The sequence below is a fragment of the Rhamphochromis sp. 'chilingali' genome, assembly GCF_963969265.1.
Source record: "Rhamphochromis sp. 'chilingali' genome assembly, chromosome: 8".
Taxonomy (NCBI): domain Eukaryota; kingdom Metazoa; phylum Chordata; class Actinopteri; order Cichliformes; family Cichlidae; genus Rhamphochromis; species Rhamphochromis sp. 'chilingali'.
Window position 1 is genome coordinate 1,548,045 of NC_137935.1, and position 14,260 is coordinate 1,562,304.

At 46.0% G+C, this 14,260-nt stretch overlaps 1 protein-coding gene across 1 annotated transcript; it reads right to left on the minus strand.

Annotated features, from left to right (window-relative positions):
- Positions 1-737: 737 nt before the first annotated feature.
- Positions 738-4,316, minus strand: LOC308401108 (P2Y purinoceptor 14-like; the record flags this gene model as incomplete). Its single annotated transcript, XM_080889171.1, has 3 exons — positions 738-1,879; positions 3,836-4,095; positions 4,197-4,316. 3 exons carry the CDS (start codon positions 4,314-4,316, stop codon positions 1,174-1,176), a joined length of 1,086 nt encoding a protein of 361 aa, XP_080745297.1. The 3' UTR covers positions 738-1,173.
- Between the last annotated feature and the right edge of the window lie 9,944 nt (positions 4,317-14,260).

A 14,260-nucleotide genomic window follows, 5' to 3' on the forward strand; every position in this document is an offset into this window, starting at 1 on the left:
TAGTACTGTTGGTGTGGTAGGCGTACAGTGACTGTGATGTCCTTTGGCCCAGGTTTATGTCAGAAAGGTGTGATGACACATGGAGGAAGGGCGTGGTAGGAAGAAGAGTTACAGAAAAAGCCTGTGCGTGTGTTGAAGTGCTATATTTGTTCATTTGCAAGTCAAAATTCAAACCTTTTCCTCCTGATAAAGAGGCCGAGGCTTTCCAAAGATGTTTGTAGAAAAACCCCTCTCGATGCAGTGAGTCATTGTTGCTCTGCCTGCGTCTGTGGTCTTATCACTGAGTTATCTGAAAGCTGGCGCCTGCATGAAACTGACTTTTTGGAGAGACTTGTGAAGTATCTGAATTTCAGGAGCAGGACCACGCCTCCAAACACGCTCCAGTTCTCACATATATAGGTTCCCCCAATTCTGCAAGCTGTTTGTTCTCATTTATGTGCCCCCCCTTCAATTCTTTAACTTCTATTTAGTGCATTGGGATCTGTCAGGCCCGGGAGCCGCCACTGGTCCCCTTCACCTTTACCTACTAAAACGCTGTCAAACCTCAAATGAGGGGCCAGCGAGTGAAATGTTTAACGCTTGGGAACAAAACCTTATTTCAGTGTGATAAATGTATTCGATTTATTTATATCCAAAGCAGTTTGCATACAAATTGTGGCTCTGGTTCAGGTGAACAATAACATAATGTACATATTTACAGTTTTTTAAACACATGGGTTTTTATGCAGTGGTTTTACGGGTCCAGTTCACCTGAGACCAAATCGGACTGCTTCCTGTAAATGAGCTTGAGAAGAGGCTAGTTTGGACGTTTTAAAGGTACATCAGTGCAGGAGGAGGTCATAAAATGTCAAAACCTCTGAGATATGTTGGCTTGCAGTTTAGCTGTCCATCAGGGATCATTTATATTCACAGAGTTAAAGAAGATAGACGATAAATAGTTGCTAAGTGATGAAATTCCTCATCTATTAAAAAATACTTCAGTGTACTGACATGACTTTTCTTAATATTTAGGCCTTTGATAGCAAACAGGAACGTTTCAGTGCAGGTCTCTGAAAAGCCCGACGTGGTACCACCCCGTGTCCTGAAACAGCTGGTCCCAGCAGGCAGCTTTGGCACATAGTTGCAGTTTTTAAAGCTCACATTCATCACAGTCGTTCGTGTGCTAGCTTAAAGCTACAGCACGCTGGTCCTTGTCGTTGGGGTGAGCGATAGCTTCCTTTTGATGGAGCTCTGCGTATCGCTGCTCCTCCTGTCTGCGTTCGCTGCGACCGTTGACACCTCTGTAGTGGCTAGTGCATTCTTGAGGCTCAACCTGGCCCGGAAGGCCTTGCAGAAGATGAAGTAGATGAGCGGGTCCAGGCAAACGTTGAGAACTGACACAAAGACCGCCATTTCCTTCACGTAGAAGAAGACCTGGCTCCACGAACAGTTGCTGGTCTTGGATGTGTAGGCGTAAGGAAGACGAACCAGGTGGTAGGGGACAAAGCAGACGCAGAAGACGCTGACCAGCACCAACATGTTTCTGCGTGATCTGGCGAGCTTCTTGGACCCGATAGACGCAGGCTGCTTCTCCTGTGCCACTGAGAGCTTGCGAGAGGTTTTGTAGTAGAAGAAAACCAGGCAGACGAGGACGGTTACAAAGATGGTGGCCGAGAAGACGTGGATGATTTTGTAAAGCACGTTGAGCTCTTTACTGTGCATCTCATCACAGCTCACTTTTGTTAGTGTTTCATATACCGGCTTTTCTGTTATAAGAGAGACCAGGATGTAGGAGCTCGTCACAGTGATGAGGAAGACCCAGGTTAGGATGGATGTTATCTTAGCACCTCGTACTGTCTGCAGCATGTGATTTCCCAAAGGGTGGACGATCTTCAGGTACCTGCAGGGAGGAGAGAGCTATCAGTGTGTGAGTCAAACCAACTCTTTCACCTCCTGAAAACCAAAGACTAAGCATGTTCATCCAGTGTGGACTCATGTTCTCCCAGCCTGCACTTTCCACCGTGTCTGCAGCCACTGCCTGTTGGATGATTATGCCCCAAAGAAACGCTTTAACCTATAAGCTTTACGCACAAAGACTTCCTCTTCAGGAAGGCAGGAGGAGAGGGAGCATTTCAATGAAGACAGGAAACCCTTTATTCACAGGGACATGGCTGATGATTGACATTTCAAAGTAGACTGATAACTAGATTCTAGTCTGTTCCCCCAAAATTTGAAAACTACTTCATGTCCAGAGTTGTTTGGACTCACACTTTTACCAGATCCAGATCTGTGTGATTCAAACTGGAGCCGCCTCTTATTAAACTCACTGTGACAGGGATACAGCGCTGTATGGGTTCACTGAGTCTGACAGGGGTGTGAACACGTGATCTACCGTATTTGTCGGACTATAAGGCGCGACCTCGAACAGATTCTATGTGCTACACGGCGCTCAAACATCTGTCGTAGGCAGGAGCCTGGAGGACGTGGAGGAAGCACGAAGAATGAGTTGAGTAAAGTTTGACTTATCTGACTGTTTTGTTTCGCTGAATGCGCCTTATAATCCAGTGCACCTTATGGTCCGAAAAATACGGTAATCTGGCTGTTTCAGCTTTCCTGGGTTTGGGGTTTTCCATTGGTCCGTCTCAGAGTGGGTCTAAAACTTTTCAGGTCCAGCAGTAACAGCCGAGATCGAGTGGAGATGCACCACAGTGGTTTAAGCAAAGTCGACCGTACACAAATGTTAAATGCAGATGCACCGATGGTGGTGTTTCACTACTTAAATGACCCTTTTGATGTGTGCGTGTTTGTGTAATGTGTGCAAACGTGCTGAGTCCGTGATGAACTCTGCTGTTGATTTCATTCTGCTGCTTCAGCTCTGACCACGGAGGCAGAAGTAGCATCGAGACCACATCCTTTGCTTTTCAAACACGTATGACAGTATCCTGCTGATACCTTTGTGCAGCTGCAGAGACAACACGCAGCGTCGCACTGACCGCCCTCAGGTGAACTGACAGCTGCTAGGATCAGGCTCATGTCTACATCTGTACCTGTAATTTCCTCCTGTTTAGCTGAGAAGCCAGATGAACTGTAGCCACATGAGTTCATAAAATACATGGTAGCCCTCCTAAGTGATTCACTGCTCACCTGGTGGATGTTACAAAGTCTTACGATCCACCTGGTGAGCACCGCCCCGCCCAGGATCAGGTTAGGGTTGTATTTTTGGACTCCGGGGTACCTGGAGAGGTAACGCGCAAACGCCACACTGGATTTGAACCCTACTCATGCTGCTGTGACCTAGTTCTCGGGCGATGGCACTAATCGCCACGGCGCGCCTGCACATCGTGGACTGTTTATGGCTTTTACAAAAAGAATCTGTCATGTATGCAGGTGGCACTCAGCTCGGTGCCATGACCCGAATAAAAGCCAGACAAACGTAACCACGTTCGATTTCCTTGAAATTTAAGTTGACACAGAGTGATGACAATCATCTACCACAAGATAAGAACCCACATCCTATCCACTGTTGGTGCGCTGAAAATGTTTACAGCAGACACAAACGTGTTACAGCCTCGGCGTCGTCATCTCGCTCAGCTTTGTTTTGGATTGTTGGGGATTTTTTGACTTTTGGCGTCTGTTTTCGTTCCCTCTCTGTTCCCTGTTTTTTGTGGTTTTTTGTAGTTTTCTTTCTGTCCTTTGAGATTGTCTCCACCTGTCCTCTGTTCCCTGCTGGGTCTCATCTGATTATTTAAAGTCCTCTCTTCTCTCTAACGCCTGTTTTTTCCCTGCTTTCGCATGTTTGCCTCAGTTGTGTGCAGTTCTTTGTCGGACCCCTGGAGTGTCCTGATTACGTTCCCACCTGTTAGCAGCGATGAAGCCCATGAACATGATGCTGGCGTACATGTTCAGGTAGAAGGCCGAGGCACCGAAGTTGCAGTAGACCTTGCGGATGATCTCAGACTTAATGTTGGCGTACTTCATAATTCGCAAAGGGAGGCAGAGGCTGATGAGGAAGTCGGCCGCTGCCAGGTTCTTCAGGAAGAGGGTGACGCTGGACACGTGCCGCTGACCCCTGAAGAAGTAAACGTTCAGGGTGAAACCGTTGAGGAACAAACCGACCTGCAGACACGGGAGGGACAGGAAGGAGGTTTGCATCATTTAGTCAAAGTTTAATATTTATTTTCTGCCACATCATGAAGACAGAGAGGACAGCGACTCACTAGAAACACCAGGGTGTAGATCACCATGAAGAAGATGTGGGCTGAGGTGTCCTGGATGTCTTCATAACAGCTGGAGTTACTGTTGTTGTTTCCGGAGGGGTCGAAGGTCGAAGCTGCCATGTTTCCAGGTCTGGAAAGACCAACCCGGGTTAGACGGTGGTTAAAACAGAGACGGTCACCACGGGAACTGCTGAAGGCTAAAAGGGAAGTGATACAACACATGGTTACCAATCGTGCCTTTTTCAGGAGGCTGCTGCTCTCACGCCACCTGAACAAATGTGATGCTAAATAAGAGGAAGCTTTTAGTAATAACCAAAACAAAAACTTGTGGTGAAAGGCGGCGAAAATCACAGACGGCCAAAGAAACTGGATATTTAAAAACAGCAACAACGCTGATGCAGAGGAAACAGAGGTAACTGGGATTTTTCTAATACAGACCTCCATCCAGACCAGATTCAAACATGTGAACATAAATCACACCGTGAACAGCAAACGGATACAAAGAGAAACTCAAACTATATACATGCTGAACAGGTGAGGAGAAGCTGACCTGCTGTAATGATATTTCATCATTTAAGCCATATTCACACAGGACAGCTCCTTCCTCCCTGCAGCCGTCAGACTGTACCAACAAACACAGATGTTTACATCTGCGCTGCAACTTGCACTATTTTATCAACCGATTCACACTACAACCAGGGTTTGCCTCTTAACTGTATTTAATTTTATTTTATTTAATAAGGGTGCAGGACTCTGTTTTTGGTAACCATCGCCCTCGATGTAAATATGTAAAAACTGTGTATGTTTCTGTCCTGTGTCTTGTGTACTGTTTGTTTGTATTTGTGTCTTTCTGGCTGCTGTGACACCCACATTTCCCCCCAATTAAAGGATGATTCTATTCTATTCTATTCTATTCTATTCTAACATTGTTTTAATTCCATATTAACGTGCCCACACACGCTTTTTTCTAACATTTGCAGATACTTATGTTAATATTTGACACCAGGTCTTATTTTTGTGCTCAATAGTGATGACATCACTCGACCGCGCCTGTGATTAGAAAGAATGATGCTATGATGCCGTCTGGGGCGGCGACTCTACGCCACGCACTGTGTGGATGTGGAGAAACGTGCTGTGGTCGTCCCGTAAACTCCTGCGTCACACATCAGCGACGCTCTTTTCACCTCTAAAAGGTTACTGAGGGTTTTTTTATTTACAACATGATTAATGTGACGTTTCTGTTTGACCTGAATCTGATTTTTTACCTTATCATGTTTATTTATATCAAACCATTTTTAAATCCTGTGGAGGTGCGGCTCAGATTCTCACCACAGCCCAAAACAGTCACATCATCAGCAAATGAAAGTCACTTTAGAAAACCTTGTAAATATCATTGATGTGTGTCATAACCCGTGTGGTAAACACAGAGTGGACGTGTTTCCAGAACCACAGATTTGTTTCCTTCGGTGTAATTTCTCATCTCTTCTGTGAGATGTGTTGGCGGTTGCGTTGTACACCTGACACACCTGCACAGTGACACAATGGTCTGTCACTGCAGTTTTTCTGCGCTGCAAACACGGCCTCGTAGCTGTGCAGCAAACAGGACAGCTGACAGCAGCAGCTGCGTTACTGCACTCGTCTCTGTCAAAGTCAGCAACATGTGGCGTGATGATGATCATTAAATCACCTGTGCCTCTCACAGAGCAGCGCGTCTCCTCCTGACGATCACAGCGGCTCAGACTTTCCTCCCGGAGGAGGAGGAGGAGGGCTGTCGGTCTGATCTCCTCATCGATGCGACGATATGTGACCTCACAGAACCGATCGCTCTTATCTTTTCATCGGCCCGTCTCTTCACAGGTCAGAGACGCAGGAAGGATCCTTCTAGACTGCATTGACCTACTTACTATCATGAGCTTATCTGACCTCAGATCAGCACCTGTCTGTGCTTTTATTGCACAGTGTTTGTTTCATGTGTTCCACTTTTTTAATGATGTTGTTGTTACTGAAGCGGAAAGATCACTGCATTCACACGATGACGGGCAGGTGTGGGAAGTTTCGTGAACCTAAACAGAAGCCGGCTCATCTTCATAGCCTGACCCCGATCACTGACAGCATCGTAACCAAGGCCTCCTCCTCCACACGTTCCGTCTTCTGTCCTTACAGGTTGTTACGTCTGCAAAGCCCCGGCCCGATAAACCAGGACCAACATATGTCAGGGTAAAGCCCAGGAGCCGCCATGAGGCCAGAGGAAGTCCCGCTCTGCCTGCTTCTACTGGCCTTCACCACGGCTCTGAATCCTAAACCTCACACAGTCACGTTTGCTGTGTGGCAGGCAGGAGAGTGGACCCAAATGCAGGACTCACAGGACACAGAGGAACTGAAGGAGGCAGCTTTCACTGCGCTGTGAAAAACTCAAATACAGGAAACAAGAAACAAAGCATAACAACTAGAAGCTGGTAAACCAAGGCCACAGGAAACGAGGACCACGGAGGAAACACACAGGAGACGTACGACACGACAAAGGAGAACACAGCGCTGAAATACACAAGGGAGCAGGAACCGGAAACAGGAGGGAAGCACAGCTGGGACTAATCACACATAATAAGACGAGGGGAAGCAAAGCTAGATACACTGACATGAGACTTTCAAAGTAAAACAGGGAACACAAGACTATCAAAGACACTGACGAGAGCTGAGACATAGAGACACGACGGTCTGAGGAGACAGAGGGACTCTACGAGGGACACGGGGAAGACAAACAGAAACTGAGACTGTAACACAAGCAGAACCAAAACCATGAAAAAGAATGAAAGAGAAAATAAATTAACCACAAACCACAAACACTGAGTCAGAACACTCAGGACCATGACACACAAGTCTGATATGAACCTGTGAGGGCTGCAGAGCAAACACCACGGCAACAGGCAGCCCCGTATCATCATCATCATCATCATCATCATTATTCTAGAAGAAGGGATGATTGATTTCTCCACAGAGGTCTCCCTCCCTCTCTGAGCAGCTAATATAAAATCAGCTGATGCTGAGGTTTCACTCGTGTGACTGAGAGGACCGGCGGGCCCACACCCCCTCTTAAACTCTGCAGACCTTCACACACTCGAAATCTGAGCTGATGTTTCACGCCTGTTGATGTGGCCGTTCACACCGACTGTGCAATTTTGCAGGAGGAACGTGAAACCAAACTTGAGTCTTCAGAGACGAACAAACACATCTGACCAATCAGGTCACTGCATTTGGCAGCAAATCAAAAGCCCATACTGAGTACAGCAGAAACAGGGAAATAAGCGAGTTTGACCTCAGACAAACGACTGCACGCTGCTCTCAAACTAGTTATCAGTTTCATCGCTCGCTGTCCACAATCGTTTTTTCCACAGTGGGGTTTTTTAGGAAAATGTTCAGCGAGTGTATGTAAGTCGATACGTTTCCATTTGAAGAATTCAGCCTGTAGTCTACGCTCTGACCGAGGCGTTGGCCTCACGGATGTCGATGTGGGCTTCGTGCTGTCGGCCTGTTTATCGCTCTGACTTCACTGCTCTGTTAAACGAGGGCTTTGGGTCCTGTGCGTGGCCCTGAGGGCTGAAACGCTCGTGTCTGTGCGACAGGTCGATGCTGTTTTCTGTTTCTAATCGCACAGGTGACCCTGCAGGACTTTCAAACTAAGGCTGAAACAGCAGACGCCATCATCTGCAGGGTTGGGGCTGTTGTTTTCCTTACAGGTGTTTCCAGTTCAGGTATGTGTGGTCATGTGACGCAGCTGTTGGCAAACATGCAGAACTCGCCCTGTTTGTCCCTCCACGCTAACGTTTGTATTTGAACACACAGTGGCTTTAAAGTAAATGAAACCTCAATCTGTTTGTGATTGTGACTGCAGATATTTCCAGCTCTGACGTTTCTCTCCTGACCAATCAGCTCAGTGCTCTCTCTGCTCTGTTACATCAGCACCGCGAAGCTGCAGCTTGTGGTCACAGCGGCTTAGTTACAACAGTGCGACCCAGTTACAGAGAAACAGCAGCCACCGCTTATCGAAACTTCATGAGAATCTTTTTATTGGCAAAGAAAACATTGTTTAAAAAACTATTTCCAGATGTGACACATCAGCAGCAAAGTTTCACACGCAGAGAGGGTCTATTTTCTCTGGTGAAACCTCGTTCTGATAGTCGACTAATCAGATCATCATCCATTGGAGGTAAAACTACAGCTTATTGCACCAGCAGCATCTGCTCTTATATAACTATCATTAGCTTACAGCTTTAAGTGTTTAAGGTGCTAACTAAAAATAAAGACAAGATGATAGTTTATTAAAGTTTAATGAAGTTTGCAGATTGTTTCGGTGGAGTTTAATAAACTCCTTGCTATCTAAAATATAACAGGACACCGGAGTAAATTCTGGAGCATCTCACACTTCTGATAATCAGCTGTCTGCTTGATGTTTATTCAGCTGTGTAAAAACTATAACTTTAATCTCAGCCAAACTGATTTACTCAGGAACAAATAAAATACTGAAAAAAACAAACAATAACAGTTTTAAGTTATCTAAGTGACTCATATATCATGTTTAAGCTGAGTAGCGAAAGATGGCGGTGGGTTTGAAAACGATTTGCCGGGAGTCCGGTGTTCTCACGGCTCTAGTTAGCCTAGCCCCCGGCTAACTATCGAGCTAGTGGGTAACAGACGTCTCCGAAAACGTCGGAGCGCTTTTGAAAATATGCGGTGTCTTGATAAACTGAGCAGATATTTGAGGTTTACACAGCTACATTCTCGCCTGAAAATATGTTAAACGTTTATTTTGTGACCCAGAAAGAATAATAAGAGTAATATTAAAACTAACTAGCTGCTGCCATTGTTGGAAACTGAGCTGGGCTGCGCTATGAATTCTGGGACACAGTTTCTTCTTCTTTGTGGTTTAACGGCAGCTGGCATTCTTGTACATGCAGTGCTGCCATCTTCTGTTTCAGTCCGTTATTACACTCTTAAATCCTGCTACTTATTCCTGCGTCTTTTGTGATCTTACAAAGCTTCAAACGACGCGTCGACGATTTTGATAGTCGACTAATCGTGGCAGCCCTAGTCACAACGCTGCGTCGCCACCGGTAATGTCTCCCAGAAGACTCACTGACATGTCACTGACAACTAAACCTGTCCTCAAACATCACTGTGGTGTCTGTGTGTGGTCGACAGGGAGGATTTGTGCTTCAGCAGGAATCTACGCCGTACCTGCGTGAATCCGTCTGCACCTCACGAGAGATGCAGGTACACGTTGGGTCGACGCAGCCCGCAGACCATCCACACTCCGCTGCATTTCCAGCTACTTTTTCAACCACAGATTTCAAATGTCAGTGAGAGGTCAACAATCATGGTCTCAATATTAGAAATACTCATCACAGCATCAGTATAAGGACGTCAGCCCATTCCCAGAGGGAGATCAGACTGTCGGTATGGACGTGAGGGAAAAACAACAAAGTGGAAAATCCTGAGGGACAAATGTTTGACCACGAAAATAACCAAGTACAAGACGTCCCAGCGTTTCATGTTTTTGTTGCACATTAAACACCAGCACGAGTAGAAACGGCAGCCGTGATGTCGGCCACACTCGGTGCCGAAGTGCAGATCAGGCCCGACAAGCGGACGATGGGAGGAGGTCGAGGGTTGCTGTGGTGACCAGTAAAAAGAGCGTTGCGTCAATCTGCCACAAATTCACATCAACTGGCCTCATCATCAAAGAGCTGCGGTGCAGTCCGCCATATTAGAAGCTTTCAGTGAGCAAACAGCGTGTAGGGTATAAATCACACCCAGACGGCGTGATGCCTCGCATCCACTTACTCCAGCACACGTGTCTCCAGACCGGGGAGGGGGGCGCCAGAGAGCCCTGATGGGACCCTCACAGCCACGGGGACACCTTCTTACTGTGAGGCGACAGCACACAAACGCAGCCAATAACCAATCAGTTACCTCGCAGCTAAAACGCTCACATCCATGGTTCTCATTAATGATGGACAGCAGAGGAAAGCAGATGTTTGGATGTTTGCACCTCTGTGCAGCCTGCAGGCCAGGAACCACTGAACCACATTAAAGATGCCACCTGTGAGACACAAGCTTGTGCGCGCCGCGAGCAGTGAAACCACAGGAAGAGAAGCTCCCATCGCTACATTCTCATCCCGAAACCAGAAAACATTTTCCTTTTTTCACTGTTTTCACACTTTCAGATCACTAATACCAACAGGTTCTGTGTAAATATAGCTGCTAATCACAGCGTTTAAAGGCCAGACATGTGACATGTAAGCATATCGGTGAGGTGGGGTAGAAACAGCAGGCTTACCTGCAGCACTGTCCCGTCTGCGCGTCTTCACGGAGAATCTGTGAGAAACCCTTTATGACTTCCTTCTGCACAGTTTATATGAGCAAGGCCAGGCCACACAGAGAGAGGGAGGGCGGTGGAGGAAGCTGGTGGTTGCTGCTGTGCTGACGTCCTGCATGCAGCACCGTTCCTCATTTGCAAGTCAAAAACACACACCTATTTTTACCAGGAAGTTTTCATTTTTCCAGAGAACTTTATTTGAAAGAGCTTTGCTCTGAGCGGGTCTGTTGTGTGCGACACTGATCCTCTGAAAACAACAGCTGCTGGAAACAGACTCAGTCAGACACACAACCCAGAACCAGCAGGTAAACGCGGCTAAAGGTTAACCAGCAAGCTTTAACACAGATCAGAGTCGACTCGTAAATGTCCCGTGACTCACAGTGTTCGTGTTTTCTTATTTTCAATCTGCAAACTTAATTCTGTTTCTATTCGGCTTACACGAGTGTTGAGTGTGAGCTGGGAGTGCCTGTCAGTTATTCAAAGCCGGTTCTGGGTCCAGCACATGTGTCAGAGGAAGCGCGACATGTCGCTGCTTGTTGAAGGTTTCTGGTTTTTAGCAGCAGAGTGAGCGCGTGCTGTGTTTTAAACACACAGCGCTGCGTCATGTGATGCATTCACCTGTTTTAAAGGATTAGGGTTTGGTTTCAGGTCTTGGAGCTTCCTGGAGAACCTGCTGCAGATTCCAGACTGATGGTGTTGCTATGCTGGCCTTCAGCCCAGGAGGATCTGATTAGGAAATGAACTTGATGGCTGAATACCCATAATGCTCCTCCCTGTGAGACATACGAGCTGTGCAAACAGACACTAGTGCAGGACGGTGAAACCACAGAGTGTAGATCAGATTTCTGGTTTTAAATTCTATTAGGAAGTGCTGAAGGCTGGTGCGAGTCCAGAGTTTACATCTGCTTTTGCAGCAGCTTACTGGACTCAGTGTTTTCTCTCTGTATCTAATTACAGACTGGTTCAGATTTCACAGCTGTTTTGGACTCGTATCTGCTTCATCCTGTTTTCAGATTCCCTCAGACTGGTGTGGAACTTTGGGATGGTTTCACATCCTGTTTTGGAGCATCTGCGATGACTTGCCACCGTGGCCACACCGGCCCTCTGTTTGTATTCCCAGGCTGACTCCAGGGCTCAGTGTGTTTTTGTTTTGTTTTGTTTGTTTGTTTTTCGTTGTTTCCAGTTCGTTTGTACTGTTTCCAGTTTAGCCTCACTTTGGCACAGATTTTGGACCAAACTGAAGTGATCGGCAGCAATCTCCCACACCAGCCTATTAACCAACCAAAGACCCAGACAGACTTTTAATTCATTTGAAAGCCTGATGCTTAGCCTCGTCCACCCCAGCTGTAAAACTCAGAAACCAGTCTTACTTGTTATCATCTATCGTCCACCTGGGCCTTACACAGAGTTTCTGTCTGATTTCTCAGACTTTATATCTGATTTAGTTCTCAGCTCAGATAAAATAATTATTGTGGGTGATTAGACTCAATTGGATTTTCTCAAAATGTAAAATCACACTGGAGATCACAGGTGTCGAACTCCAGGCCTCGAGGGCCGGTGTCCTGCAGGTTTTAGATGCGTCCTTGAACCAACACAGCTGATTTAAATGGATAAATGACCTCCTCAACATGTCCTGAAGTTCTCCAGAGGCCTGGCAATGAACTAATCATCTGATTCAGGTGTGCTGACCCAGAGATCTAAAACCTGCAGGACACCGCAGGGACCCCTGATCTAGATCTTGTTTTAACATACGGCAAAGAAACTGAACATTTAACAGTGTTTCCTGAAAACCCTCTCCTGTCTGATCATTTCCTGATAACATTTACCTCCTCACTACGTACGACTCTGGATACTGTAGCTCCTGTGAAAACTAAGGTCTCTAATCAGAAGTACCTGACTCCGTGGTATAATTCTCAAACACGTACCCTAAAGCAGATGACTCGTAATCTGGAGAGGAAATGGCGTGTCACAAATTTAGAGGATCATCATTTAGCCTGGAGAAATAGTTTGCTGCTTTATAAGAAAGCCCTCCACAAAGCCAGAACATCTTACTATTCATCACTGATTGAAGAAAATAAGAACAACTCTATGTTTGCTGTTATGGTCTACAGGCCTTTTAGGGTCACAGCTTTAAACCTTTACTCAAAAAGCATCTCTAGACCCAGCAGTCTTAGCTAATTATAGGCCAATCTCCAACCTTCCTTTATATCAAACATCCTTGAAAGAGTAGTTGTCAAACAGCTAACAGATCATCTGCAGAGGTTTATTTGAAGAGTTTCAGTCAGGTTTCAGAGCTCATCACAGCACAGAAACAGCTTTAGTGAAGGTTACAAATGATCTTCTTATGGCCTCTGACAGTGGACTCATCTCTGTGCTTGTCCTGCTAGACCTCAGTGCAGCGTTCGATACTGTCGACCATAATATCCTATTAGAGCGATTAGAACATGCTGTAGGTATTACAGGTACTGCGCTGCGGTGGTTTGTATCATATCTATCTAATAGACTCCAGTTTGTGCATGTAAATGGAGAGTCCTCTTCACACACTGAGGTTAATTATGGAGTTCCACAGGGTTCAGTGCTAGGACCAATTCTGTTTACATTATACATGCTTCCCTTAGGCAGCATCATTAGAAGACATAGCATACATTTACACTGCTATGCAGATGACACCCAGCTCTATCTGTCCATGAAGCCAGATAACACACACCAATGAGTTAAACTGCAGGAATGTCTTGGTTTTGTTGTGCTTGTAGTTTTTTCTGGTTTACTCTGTGCTGGGTCGCCTGTTTCCCCTCCTTCCTTCAGCTTGTTGTTAGTTTGTTTCTGGTTTTCACTTTGATCTGTTGCAGCTGACGCATTTAAGTTTGATTTAACGAGTTTAAAGTGCTAAAAATAAAGCTGTGGCCAGCAAGTAGCAACAACTACCCACAGTCTGTAATATTTTTATATTCTACATAGATCTGCTCTGTGAAAGTCTCTCACTGGAGTAGGTGTCACACAATTGGTCGGTTTGGTGCAGGAAAAGAGTGAAAGTCTGACTCGGAGAGCCTGGATAAACAGAGGCCGCTGATAACCACCGTCAGCATAGCTGCTGTCTCTGCCTTTGGTCGACTGGGCTAACACAGAGGCAGCCTGGCTGCGTCTGTCCTGCTCTGCAAGCTGGTACCTAATGTCCTTTAATGCACATATTAAACACATATGTAAGACTGCTTTCTTCCATTTGTGCAACATCTCTAAAGTTAGAAATATCCTGTCTCAGAGTGACGCTGAAAAACTAGTTCATGCATTTATTATGAATCCCCCCTTTAGTTACGCTGCAGTAGATCTAGGCTGCTTGTCCCATAGGAGATTCCCATGATGCACTGAGTGTTTCTTGTTTATTCACTTCATTTTTCTACACCTCTCTGCATTGTGTTATCATTAGTTATTATTAACCTCTGTCTCTCTTCCACAGCATGTCTTTATCCTGTCTTCCTTCTCTCACCCCAACCAATCACAGCAGATGGCCCCGCCCCTCCCTGAGCCTGGTTCTGCCGGAGGTTTCTTCCTGTTAAAAGGGAGTTTTTCCTTCCCACTGTCGCCAAAGTGCTGCTCACAGGGGGTCATATGATTGTTGAGGTGTTCTCTGTATTTGTACTAATATAGGGTCTTTAACTTACAATTTAAAGGCATTAATGAAACTGTTGTTGTG